The following is an 11,113-nucleotide window of genomic DNA, read 5'->3' as shown; positions in this document are numbered from 1 at the left end:
TTCATCGCAGCTCCCCCCCCCCCCCAAGTCAATGTACGAGGCAGATTTTGCGCCCGCCCCCCTCTTAGGTGACAAGAGGGGTCATATTAGGTGACTATGGGGCATATTTTGAGTCCCCTCCCCTCTTAGGTTTCTTGGGGGGACGGCCGCCCCCCCCTGCCCCCGCCTCCCATGCGCACGCCATGACTATAGCTTAACAGCGGGTGTCCAATGTCCATGCTTCGCTAAGGAAAAGCAAAATAATACTAAGTTTGACAAGTGCTCCCCAGGCGACAGCAATATACTTGATCAAAAAACGATTGCTTCTTTACATTGCCCATGAATCCACAAGATTTCCACAAACGTCGCACTAATCCAATAAACAATATGACAATGCATCACCACTGCAATCTGCCTATTACCTATATCAACTGCAATGCTTCTCACAGACTTCTAAGAATATCGAATGGCCCCTGTCCTACCGCGCGCCTCGTGCACCTGCATGTCGCCTGAACTTACAAAAATAAAGTCAGGTTTGGTGCGAACGTTCCTATTCTATCTGATATTCAACTGAGCTAGCTATGCTCTTACGTTCATCATTCTTCGGCAGATTCATCGGTGGACGCTTACAATGGCCCGAAAGAACGGCAGCCTAACTCAAATGATCGATGGCGACTACTACAGTTCTTACCTCGATCCCGACAAGGTTCGCGAAGCCCTAAGATTTACGCCGGGCAGGGGCGACATAGTCCAGATGACTTATCCTGCCTCTGGCACCCACTGGATGCAGCAGATGATTCAACTCATTCTTCACGGAGGACGAAGCGCGAGCTCCTACCGAGAGTTTGAGAGCAGCTTCACCTTTCTCGAAGCCGTCGGCAAGCCGGCTGAAGTAGCATCCACATCATCACCGCGGCATCTCACGACGCACATACGACCCGGAAAGCTCGCCATCTCGTCCGAGGCGAAATGCGTCTATGTGGCCCGTAATCCTTGGGACGCCTGCGCCTCGCTGTACGAGCTTCAACGAGAAATTCGTGGACTCTCCGACCGGCAAACGTTCGACGACTTTGTGTCTCTATTTTTGCAAGGGCTAGCGGGGCACGGTGATTACTTTGAGCACGTGCGAGCGGGCTACCTGAGAAAAGACGAGCCGAACGTCTTCTTCGTTACGTACGAAGCAATGGCGGCAGATCTCGAAGACGTTGTCCTGCGCCTCGCAGACTTTCTCGGTACAGAGTACGGCCAGGCGCTTCGTCAAAACTCGGAATCGCTAAGCGAGATCGTCAGTAAGTCTAGCTCTGATTACATGAGGAACATCTTGACCGCTCCACGGCAGGACTTAAAGGAACTGCGACCGGCTATCGCGGAAAGCGCGCGCACGGGAGCCTTGCAGGCCAGTGGCGCTCCAAAGAGCGAGGTTCATTTTTTAAGGAAGGCTAAAGTTGGCCGCTGGAGAGGCACGTTCAGTAAGCACAGTTTGGAGCAGACGTTAAAGGCAATTGATTCGCTACCAGAACGCCAATATGTACAAGAGTTGTGGAACGATATATACACTGACGTGCTCGATGCCACACGTTAAGCTGTGATTTTGGTTACCTTGCTTAGTTGAGCCCTCATACAACGCAGATAAAGCTGAATGCGCTGTATATGTCCTTCTGAAATTATCACTAACATGCAAAACTAATGCACCAAACGATTTTCATATTGTACAGGTCGTCCATCCACGAAATAAATGTTTGCACGTTAATGTCTCCTGTAAATTTGTCTGCTTCTTGTTCAGCCAGCGGCTATCGCTAAATGCAAACCCTACTTCATCTCAGTGGTACCTTGCAGCATTGTCGAAGCTGCATAGGCTTGTTAGCCTACAGGGAAGGCGAAAGCCCCTCAAGACTCCCATGTGTGTGTGCGTGCGTGCGTGCGTGTGTGCGTGTGTGTGTGTGTGTGTGCGTGTGTGTGTGTGTGTGTGTGTGTGTGTGTGTGTGTGTGCGCTTCCATCCCTCCCTATCCCATTCCTCTCTTTCTTACATTTCTGTCTCCCCTTACCCCTTCCCCAGTGCAGGGTAGCAAACCAGATATCTTTTGTGGTTAACCTTCCTGCCTTTCCGCATTACATTTCTCTCTCTCTCTCTCTCTCTCTCAAGACGTGTTCGTCCGCGTCGCATCGTCTACTCGTCATCTGTTTGGCGTCGCCTCGCCTGCTTTGTCGTTACTTGCCCCAACAGTTAAAATCTGTTCGGCAACGCCACCTCGCTGTTTCTTTGATGTTCAGAAATGCACTTGTACAGTGTGCGCTCGCTGGCGTTTGTGAGGAATGAGGTTCTTTTCCTAACAGCGTTCATACGGGCGCTTTCGCCGAGTTCTTCTCTGACCGCACCAAACACATTTAGCGCTACTAACCTTGCTTCTTTCGGAAAATACTGGATCTTAGACCTATATATAGCGCTCCGGAGATTCAGTCAACGCATTTTCAGCTGCCATAACATACCATTCTTGAGGGGAACAGCATATTGTTGGCGCAGTAAACAATTATTATAGGCATTCAAGGCGTTTCCGGTCATCAACGCATCACCGGCGCTAATATTCTGGCGCCATCTGCTCTGCTGACATCCGGCCACCTATACGGACCAAGCACTGCCTCTGTAGCCGTAGCAGCACCAAAACAAGCAATTGATCTTAATAGGAGTGACAAAGGACACCTGATGCTTTGCCCTCAGCGTCAGGTGAGACTAAGCGATGACAGGTTATTCGCCTCGAGATCTCTGAGTGGCGCCCCCTCGCGTGTGACGTCAGTGAGGGGACTTGGGTGACTCGGGTGCCGCACTTCGCGCGCTCGCTCGCTACGTGAAGGCTGCTCGAAGCTACCGGCCTGTATGTCCTGGTCGAGTTATTAAAACATTAGTGGGCAAGTTCATAAAGCAATTAGTACTGAATGTTCAAGCGAAATGCCCAGCGAGATCGAGCGCAGTTGCCGTCTGGAGCGCGTTCAGTGTCGATTGCTCGTGCTGTCGTCTGCTAGCCATCAACGCGTACATCTGCATGTCGACGATTTCTTTTCGCGACTGTTCTGTGGCCGTGGCGCACTCAAAATGACTTTCCGGTCCGTTTTCAATCATTATAAATTCTGTGTTCTGGCTTCGGCTTCCGTCTGCGTTATAGCGCAATGTATGTATAGGGCGTGCTGCGCGTGTGCGGTTGCCAAGCCCGCTCCTTCGGTTCAATTCCGTTGTTGGGAGTTTTAAGTACACAACAAACGACGTGTGATGTCATTCAAATAAATTAAATGGTCGTTACAAGCAACCATCTTTGATTAAATCCAAGTTTTCAGCAGCTGATGTGTAAGCGCATCGTAAGTACTTGGAATTTAAACAAGAAATAAAAAGGTTGAGAACACGAATCAAAAGGGGATGCACGACGGTGTTGTGAAATTTTCGTAGGTTGTGCGTAGTTCTTTTTTCCAACATATTTTGATCCGTACGTGAATAAATCGACATTTACTGACTCATTCATGGTTGTCTGAAAGTATGCTGAACATAATTAGTGTAATCATACTAACGTAGACAAATACCAAGTTTTCGCATCGAAAGTCGTAATAAGGTGAGCTTGCAATAAAATAGCGCAAATCACTCTCAACGGTCGACTCTTGATAGGGCGTGGTGCGATCACTGTACGAAAAAGACTCACAGGGTCCCTCATGAATTTGCTTAAGATGACACGAAGGGGAAAGCCATCTCCTTTTTCTTCAGTCTACGTACTGTTCGTTCCCCGCCCCCTCCGAATGCTTTCTGGACGTAACGTGGTTTTGCAATACCTCCGATCCTGGAGGCAGTGCAAGCTTTCTACAGAGCACCACCTAATTTTGCAGTGGCTCCGTGATCGGCCCACCGATCACGGAGCCACTGCAATGTGACGATGTCATGTGATGACGTCACCACGTGACGTCACGTCATGATGTCACAAATTTTGGCGGTCTGTGATGTCATGACGTCACCACGTAATGACCTTTTGTATCACTCGTGTCGACGCTGCCGACGCGTGACGCCGACTGTCAATTTTCGCGCTTGATAAGGAATGTAACGTTTTCACCTTAAAATATTCAGTCTTGTTACAGCGCAGTAAAAAATAGCAATAGCCAGCCAAAGGGGCCAAAAGAATGGTTGGAAAGAGCTCTCTTTCTCCTCTTCCTGTACACATTCGCCGATTTTTTTCTACTGTTTAGCAAGCTGTACTACCGGTGTCAAATAAAACTCCAACAGCGCAGCGCGTTACCCAATCATTAAGAACTGTATAGTGCGCACCGTCCTGTCATCACCATTGACAGGCCCGCACACCCGATTCGGCAGCACTGCACGATCGAAAGCATGAATCTGGCTCACTAGCGGCAAACCGCAAGAGCGTATCTATCTCTAATCATACGGGTGCGAACTGTACCACGCGCACCACTGCTGGCCTTTCATTCGGAGTCGATGGTACGCCTGACAAGATTTAATGTGTATCCAACTCGCCCAATCTACGCTAGCCGTCTTCACTAAGCCGCTGGTCAGTGAAGTATTCAATTTTATTTTGTCGGCAAACATTTTTTATGCAGAGGTCCACATGACTACAATTGGGAGTGGAGTGTGAATTTTTCTACAACTCAAGTCTGTTTACACTACGCTAACTTTTGCGAATAGGCCGTAAAATTGATCGCGCTTCGCTTCGAAAGCAGCGTAGACTCTAACTCAAGTGGCGCGACGTTCGCGCTTTCACATAAACTATTTCAACGCCATCCAGGCCAGTGAGTGACGCTACGAACTCACTCAGGGGCATGATCCTGACCGCGATGGCTGTGAGTAGGTACAAGGTATGTTAAACGTTAACGTTTATTAACCTCCTGCAATGCCAGAAGCCGTCTATGGAACTATCAATAAAAGAAAACTGCGCACGACGACGTGACAAAACTAGCGAGGTTGTAACCGCTCCTCTGTAAAACATTAAAGACTCACCACTCTCGTCCCTTGCCCCGTCTCAATATCTTTGCACATTCTACTTTTCAGCGCACCGCCCCGTCACAGTGGCCTAGCCAATAAAAAAAAGCCAAGGTGGTCTAGTGGCTATGGCGCTCGGCTGCTGACCCGAAGTCTGCGGGATCGAATCCCGGCCGCGCCGGCTGCATTTTCGATGAAGGCAAAAATGTTTTACGTCCGTGTACTTAGATTTAGGTGCGCGTTAAAGAGCCCCAGGTGGTCGAAATTTCCGGAGCCCTCCACTACGGCGTCTCTCATAACTATATCGTGGTTTAGGGACGTAAAACCCCAGATAATATTATTTCAGCCCACTAATAAAGCAGTCCGAGAGCTTTGTGTAACGCAAACAGGCATGAAACAACCTTTTAACAACTTTAATTTATGCCCGATAAGAAGCCATCACAAAAGATGTATTGCAAGGAAAGGATATCGTATTCAACATATTCCCTTGTACTTCCCAAAGGCCTACAAATTTATACTCTACGCATGATTTTGTTGCGCCAGATCGCCGGGAAACGATCGTATATAAATAATTTGACTTCTTCTGCAGCTAGACTAGGTTCTATGTGAACCATACGCCTTCCATGTCACTTTGCGAGCTACGCGCACTATCCAAAAGCACACGCTTCGGATCATAAGCTATGCGAAACTGAGAAGAGTTCATGATTAACTGTGCGAGTATATGTGACCTAATGGAATCGCAACATAACTCCGGTACAGCTGTACGTTTGAAGTCCCTGTATCATCCGCCGCGCTGGAAATGGCGGAAACATTTGAGCCGCGTGCGCTGAAAACGTACACCTGCAATTCTTACGTAGTCCTATTTGAAATAGCTCAATAGGTGCGCTGGTCCCTGATCTCATTGTCTGTATGCAGCAGAACGACAAAACGCATCTGAACATCCACCGCACGAGAAACATACGTATAGAAGAGCGTGATGATCTTAATAAATAAAAAAATTGCGCCGCTTGCACTGAGTTGTGCAAGGCTGGGGCAGAGCAGAGCTGGCCGGCACTCGGCTGGTGCTGACTTGACTGGGCGCACGTGCATCCGCACACCGATGCACGAAGTGTTCACGTGAGAACATTTGAAATCACATGTGTTGGCTAGTATTGATCGCGTTTGATTGGGAATCACTTGGTAATGGCAGCGCCAAACAGCCTAATTACCATAATGACCGTTTTTGCTTAACTAGGCTACATAGCTTAACTGGCCAAATTTTCATAATCGAGGCTTCAACTTAATTAACACCTAATTATGCATTAATTATGTGTTAATTAGCATAGCTATGCTGATTAGCTCAATTTGGCCTAATTCGCTTATTCGAGGCTTGGTCTCGATTACCTTCCATCCCAGGTCAGCCTAGATTTCATTAGCTATTTAGTCGAATTAGGACTGACTAGGTTCAGTCTTAATTAGTCTTAATTTTGCTTGCCTCAGCTCATCTTGCCACGCTCGGCATGACTTGGCACACCAGAATCTCAACTCAACGTAATCAGGGCTGAATCGGCTTCGGCCTAATCAAATAGCTGATGCTTAGCTGATTAGGTTCAACTAGTCTTAATCAGGCTTGGCTATGATTTAACTATGGCTTAACTAGCAACAGCTATGCCTAACTTGACGTGGCCGCGCCCGCATGATGATGATAATTTCTTGTCTACATCGCCAATCAGACAAACAGCGGGCATAATATCTCTGCTGCAAAAAATTGGTTCTCAAATTCATGCGGCCGCAACATTCATATGGAGACGGATTACCAGTGAAGCAGTTTTCACGTTTATACTGTAGACGACTGTACACCTGTTTCTCCGGCGTGAGCAACTGTAGACGGTGACGTCTCCTTCGGAATCATGGTCTTTCGATGCATTATTCGCTGTTGCTCGGTGCCGCTTGCGCTGTCTGTATTCGGGCACGTTCACACTTGACAAGCGGAAAAAAATGCGAAAACGCGAGACCGGCCGGAAAACCGCGCTCGCGTGCGTTGAAAACGTTCACATTTGTTCTGCCCTTCATGCACGCCGCCACCGCCTTCGCCTTCGCCGCTTCTAGGATTTGTTCCATTTTGCCCCTTTCCTGGACTTTTAATTTCCTGCGGAATTCAAGTTACGCACGCGAAGCACGGAAAAGAAAAGAAAGAAAATTTCTGCGGAGCTAAACGCAGCTTCTAGCGTGTATGTGACAGAGAAATTGAGAAGCCCCATCACTAACATTCGCTCCACTAAAAATGAAGGAGCTGTCTGTAACAAGCCTAGCGGGCTAGTGCCAAACAGCTCCTGGCGGGTTTGTGCCGAAAAATATTGGGCAACTCCGGTAATAACCTACGGTCCAATAGAAAATGAAGCTGTCTATTACTTGCCTAGCGGGTATATGCCACAGAAATTGGGCAAGCCCCACTACTCACCTCAGGGCCACTAAATGTTATGAGCAAAGTCAAGCAGTGAAACAGCAATGGGATACCACCAGCTCAGCTGTTCAATAAGTCTTCGCGACGTTAAGTCAGTGTGGCTGCTTCAATTTCTTTCTGTTTCCTTGTTTATTTGTCAATTCAACATCAATTTCATTATGTTGGGGTAGCTCGCTCTCACAGCTTACGTTCCCATCTTTTCACGTCGAAATAAAAAAGAGTTAACCATCTCATAACCAGCACTCAAAAATACAGGATGCCTTAATCTGCAGAGATTTATTCCACAATCCCTTACAATATTAGGATTTTGTGAACATCTCCATACATTACTGACAATTTTTGAAGTGCACATACTCTGCAGTAAACCTTATCTGCGCTACGTTATCATACAGCTAAACAAATTAACCAAATTGCAGTTTAACTTGAGGCATCGACCACGTCAGCACATATTGGGGTTCCGGTAACGAATCTATCACCTTCAATGTCTGCTCCAAACTGCGCTTACTGAACATTCCTCTCCAGCGGCCAGCTTTAGCTTTCCTAAGAAAATGCACTTCGCTCTGTGGATCTCCACTACCCTGCAAGTCTCCCGTGCGCGCATTTTCCGCTTTAGCCGGCAGAACTTCGTTAACGATCTGTTTGGAAGCTGTCAAGATGCTCTTCATGTAATCAGAGCTGCACTTGCTGACGACTTCACTTAGCAATTCCGAGTTTTGACGCAGCGCATCGCCGTATTCTCTGCCCAGAAAGTCCGCGAGACGCCAGACGACGCCTGCGTGGCCTCCCATCATTTCCTCGATCGTCACGAAGAAGACGTTCGGCTCGTCTTTTCTCAGGTAGCCCGCGCGCACGTGCTCGAAGTAGTCGCCGGGTCCCATTAGCCCTTGTAAAAACAGGGACACGAAGTCGTCGAACGTTTGTCCGTCGAGGGCTCCACAAAGTTCCCGTTGAGGGTCGTACAGCGAGGCGCACACGTCCCAGGGGTTTCGGGCCACGTAGACGTATTTCGCCTCGGACGAGATGGCGACCTGTCCGGGCCGCAAGTGCGTCGTGAGATGTCGCGGTGGCGACGTGGACGCTACTTCCGGCGGCTTGCCGACGACTTCGAGAAAGATGAACTTGCTCCCAAACTCTCGGTAGGAGCTCGCGCTTGCAGCTCCGTGAAGAATGGGTTGAATCGTCTGCTGCATCCAGTCGGTGCCTGAAGGTGTTTATCACTTTCTTTTTCTTGTTTTAGCTATTGTTATTTCTTGTATTTCCTTCACTGTTGTTATTATTTTCGTCACGTTCATATTGTACCCACCCCCTCGTAACACCCTCTGGGCCTTGAGGGTATACCCATAAATAAGTAAATAAATAAGTTCAGGTGACATGCAGGTAAAGGAGGCGCGCGGCAGGAGTTAGGTAATTCGATATTCTCAGAAGTCTGCGAGCATCAGCGTAGTTAATGTAGTTCATAAACAGGTAAGTACCGTAATGGTGATGCGCGGTCGTAATATTTAGAGGCTTAATGCCATTTTTCTGGAAAACTGAGTGATACAGTGTCGAAGTAAAACATGCATTCGTTTTTTGACAATGTATATTTCTGTCACCTGGTGAGCATTCGTCACCACTCAGTGCCTGTGTTCTGTCCTCTCCTCTGACCTCGTCCCAATTGCGCTGTGCAAACTATTACTGCGATAGCAATTATATGTACACTCTCGGCTGATTTTTGCCGTCGCCGTAATGCCCCGGATATGTATATGTATGTATATATATATATATATATATATATATATATATATATATATATATATATATATATATATATATATATATATATATATATATATAAAAGGCACAAAGAAAAATAAAGCAGAAGAAAAAATTTTGAAGTACCCGACCGCGGACTCGAACCAGCAACCCCTCGCTCCCCAGCGCGCTGCGTTAGACAACTCAACCATACGCCAGGTTTTTTTTTTTTTTTTTCACAACCATACGCCAGGTATGCGCCGGCGAAACAACGGCGAGCTATTTATATACATCATGCACCGCTGGTGGTGAGCAAATCTCGGAGGAGCGTGAGCGTGTTTTCTATCACACAACACTCCTAATTTTCTTTCAATTTGAAAACTGCCCTTGAGATGCGAACGACAAAGTGGCCCTTTTCTGTACCCACTCGTGATGTGGAAGGAAAAAAAAAAGCACACCGGGCACACCTTGCATCAGACGCCCCCGTGTGGATGGAGACGCAGAGGGTCACTGTAGGCGCAGCAGTTTAAAAGAAGAAATATCTAAGCGCGTCTAAATTCTAAATTTCGCCACTTAAATTAACCGCCAGTTTCAAGGCCAATCCCCCGTGGTAGGAAAAAGCCAAGGATTAAGGGTCAAGCAAGCAAGCAAGCGTCGATTCTCCATTGTCGACACTTGCAGCGTGTTGCTCAAGCACATAGGCGTCACAACTGTGACAGTTGTTATTTTGACGCTTGCCCTGTGCATGCCTGTGCGTTCATTTAGGGCGTCCTTCTTTGTGCTTCAGCGGCGCGCTGCAAGTATTGAGCTGCTTGTGGTTCTTCGTGTGACATTTCAATTTCTTGTTATCGCGTTCATTGCTTCGCCCTTGCGGCGAAACTGTGACTTTTTAGGAACTGGCTCGCCAGGTTCTTAAGCTGGGGCAATGTCCCGCGTCGTAAGCGTAACCTTAGTTCCATAGGCAACCGCTACAGGCACAGCTCGCGCCAAACAGAAGTCTTCTTCCTCTCCTTCTTCGAGCGCCTTGATGATGATATTAACGCAGGCAAAACCACAAAGAGCATAGCCAACTGTAGCATGCGCACGCTCGCGCGAAAGAGAAGTATTCTTCCTCTTACCGAGGCGATAACAGCGCGTAGAGACGAGAACGGATAGACACAAGAAAAGGTACAGACACAGGCACTGATGACTTAAAGGCCAACTCCGGCGATTTTTCGAGGTCGATGGATCTCAATGAAATTCGCAGGGTACGTTCCTTTGCAAGTTGCCGTCATTTATGCCAAATTACAGGCTTGAGACACGCGCAGATTGTTTGCAAATGAATTGTAAAGCTTGTCTGCAAACGCCCTCCCGGTTTCCCACAATTATTGGCAACATTGCGTCTGTGACGTCAATATTGTTAAGGCGACGGAAGTGACGCAGCCGAGGGCACCGCTAACTGTCAGTATCAGACGCGGCACTGTCAGTCGCAGACATTACAGTTGATGTGCGGCGTGCTCACCTCTCCACTGTGCGCCTGCTCGTCCCGGCTGTCATAGTTTTCATACTCCGCGCCGGCGTGACCGGCATGCCTTGCACGACTTCCGGTTCGTAACAACTACTACGTCATACGGAGGCAGTACACTCGGTCGGGTTTCGGTTTCGGTATTGCGCCTTCTTGCTTATTAAAAATTATTTTCGAATTTGCTGAGCATTTCTGCTATCGGGCGCGTGTCAAGAGTGTCTCAGGAACATAAAAGCACCATTACCCTGACATGGTGAAAAAATCGCCGGAGTTGGCCTTTAACGCAGGCAAAACCACATATAGCATAGCCAACTGTAGCAAGCTACGCTCGCGCGAAAGAAAAGTCTTCTTCTTCTTGTTCTTCGAGCGCCTTGATGATGACAATAACGCAGGCAAAACCACATTTTCTCGATTTCCTCGACCACACGTTCGGCCACAGCTGCAAGGTCTGCGACCGCTTGTGGTTCGACAACAGCCTGACCACAATTG

General features: G+C 47.9%; 2 protein-coding genes across 2 annotated transcripts; one reads left to right on the top strand and one right to left on the bottom strand.

The window, feature by feature from the left end:
• The first annotated feature begins 610 nt into the window (after positions 1-610).
• On the top strand, positions 611-5,041 carry LOC119398873 (sulfotransferase 2B1-like). The gene is made up of 2 exons (XM_037665692.2): positions 611-1,268; positions 5,016-5,041. Exons 1-2 carry the CDS (start codon positions 611-613, stop codon positions 5,039-5,041), a joined length of 684 nt encoding a protein of 227 aa, XP_037521620.2.
• A 778-nt stretch (positions 5,042-5,819) lies between these two features.
• LOC119398872 (sulfotransferase 2B1) lies at positions 5,820-8,579 on the bottom strand. The gene is made up of 2 exons (XM_037665690.1): positions 7,967-8,579; positions 5,820-5,851 (listed from the first exon to the last, which is right to left on the bottom strand). Exons 1-2 carry the CDS (start codon positions 8,577-8,579, stop codon positions 5,820-5,822), a joined length of 645 nt encoding a protein of 214 aa, XP_037521618.1.
• Positions 8,580-11,113: the final 2,534 nt, after the last annotated feature.

Source organism: Rhipicephalus sanguineus, chromosome 7 (assembly GCF_013339695.2).
Source record: "Rhipicephalus sanguineus isolate Rsan-2018 chromosome 7, BIME_Rsan_1.4, whole genome shotgun sequence".
Classification (NCBI taxonomy): Eukaryota; Metazoa; Arthropoda; class Arachnida; order Ixodida; family Ixodidae; genus Rhipicephalus; species Rhipicephalus sanguineus.
The sequence above is the reverse complement of the archived record's forward strand: the minus strand, read 5'-3'. Positions and strand labels throughout refer to the sequence as shown.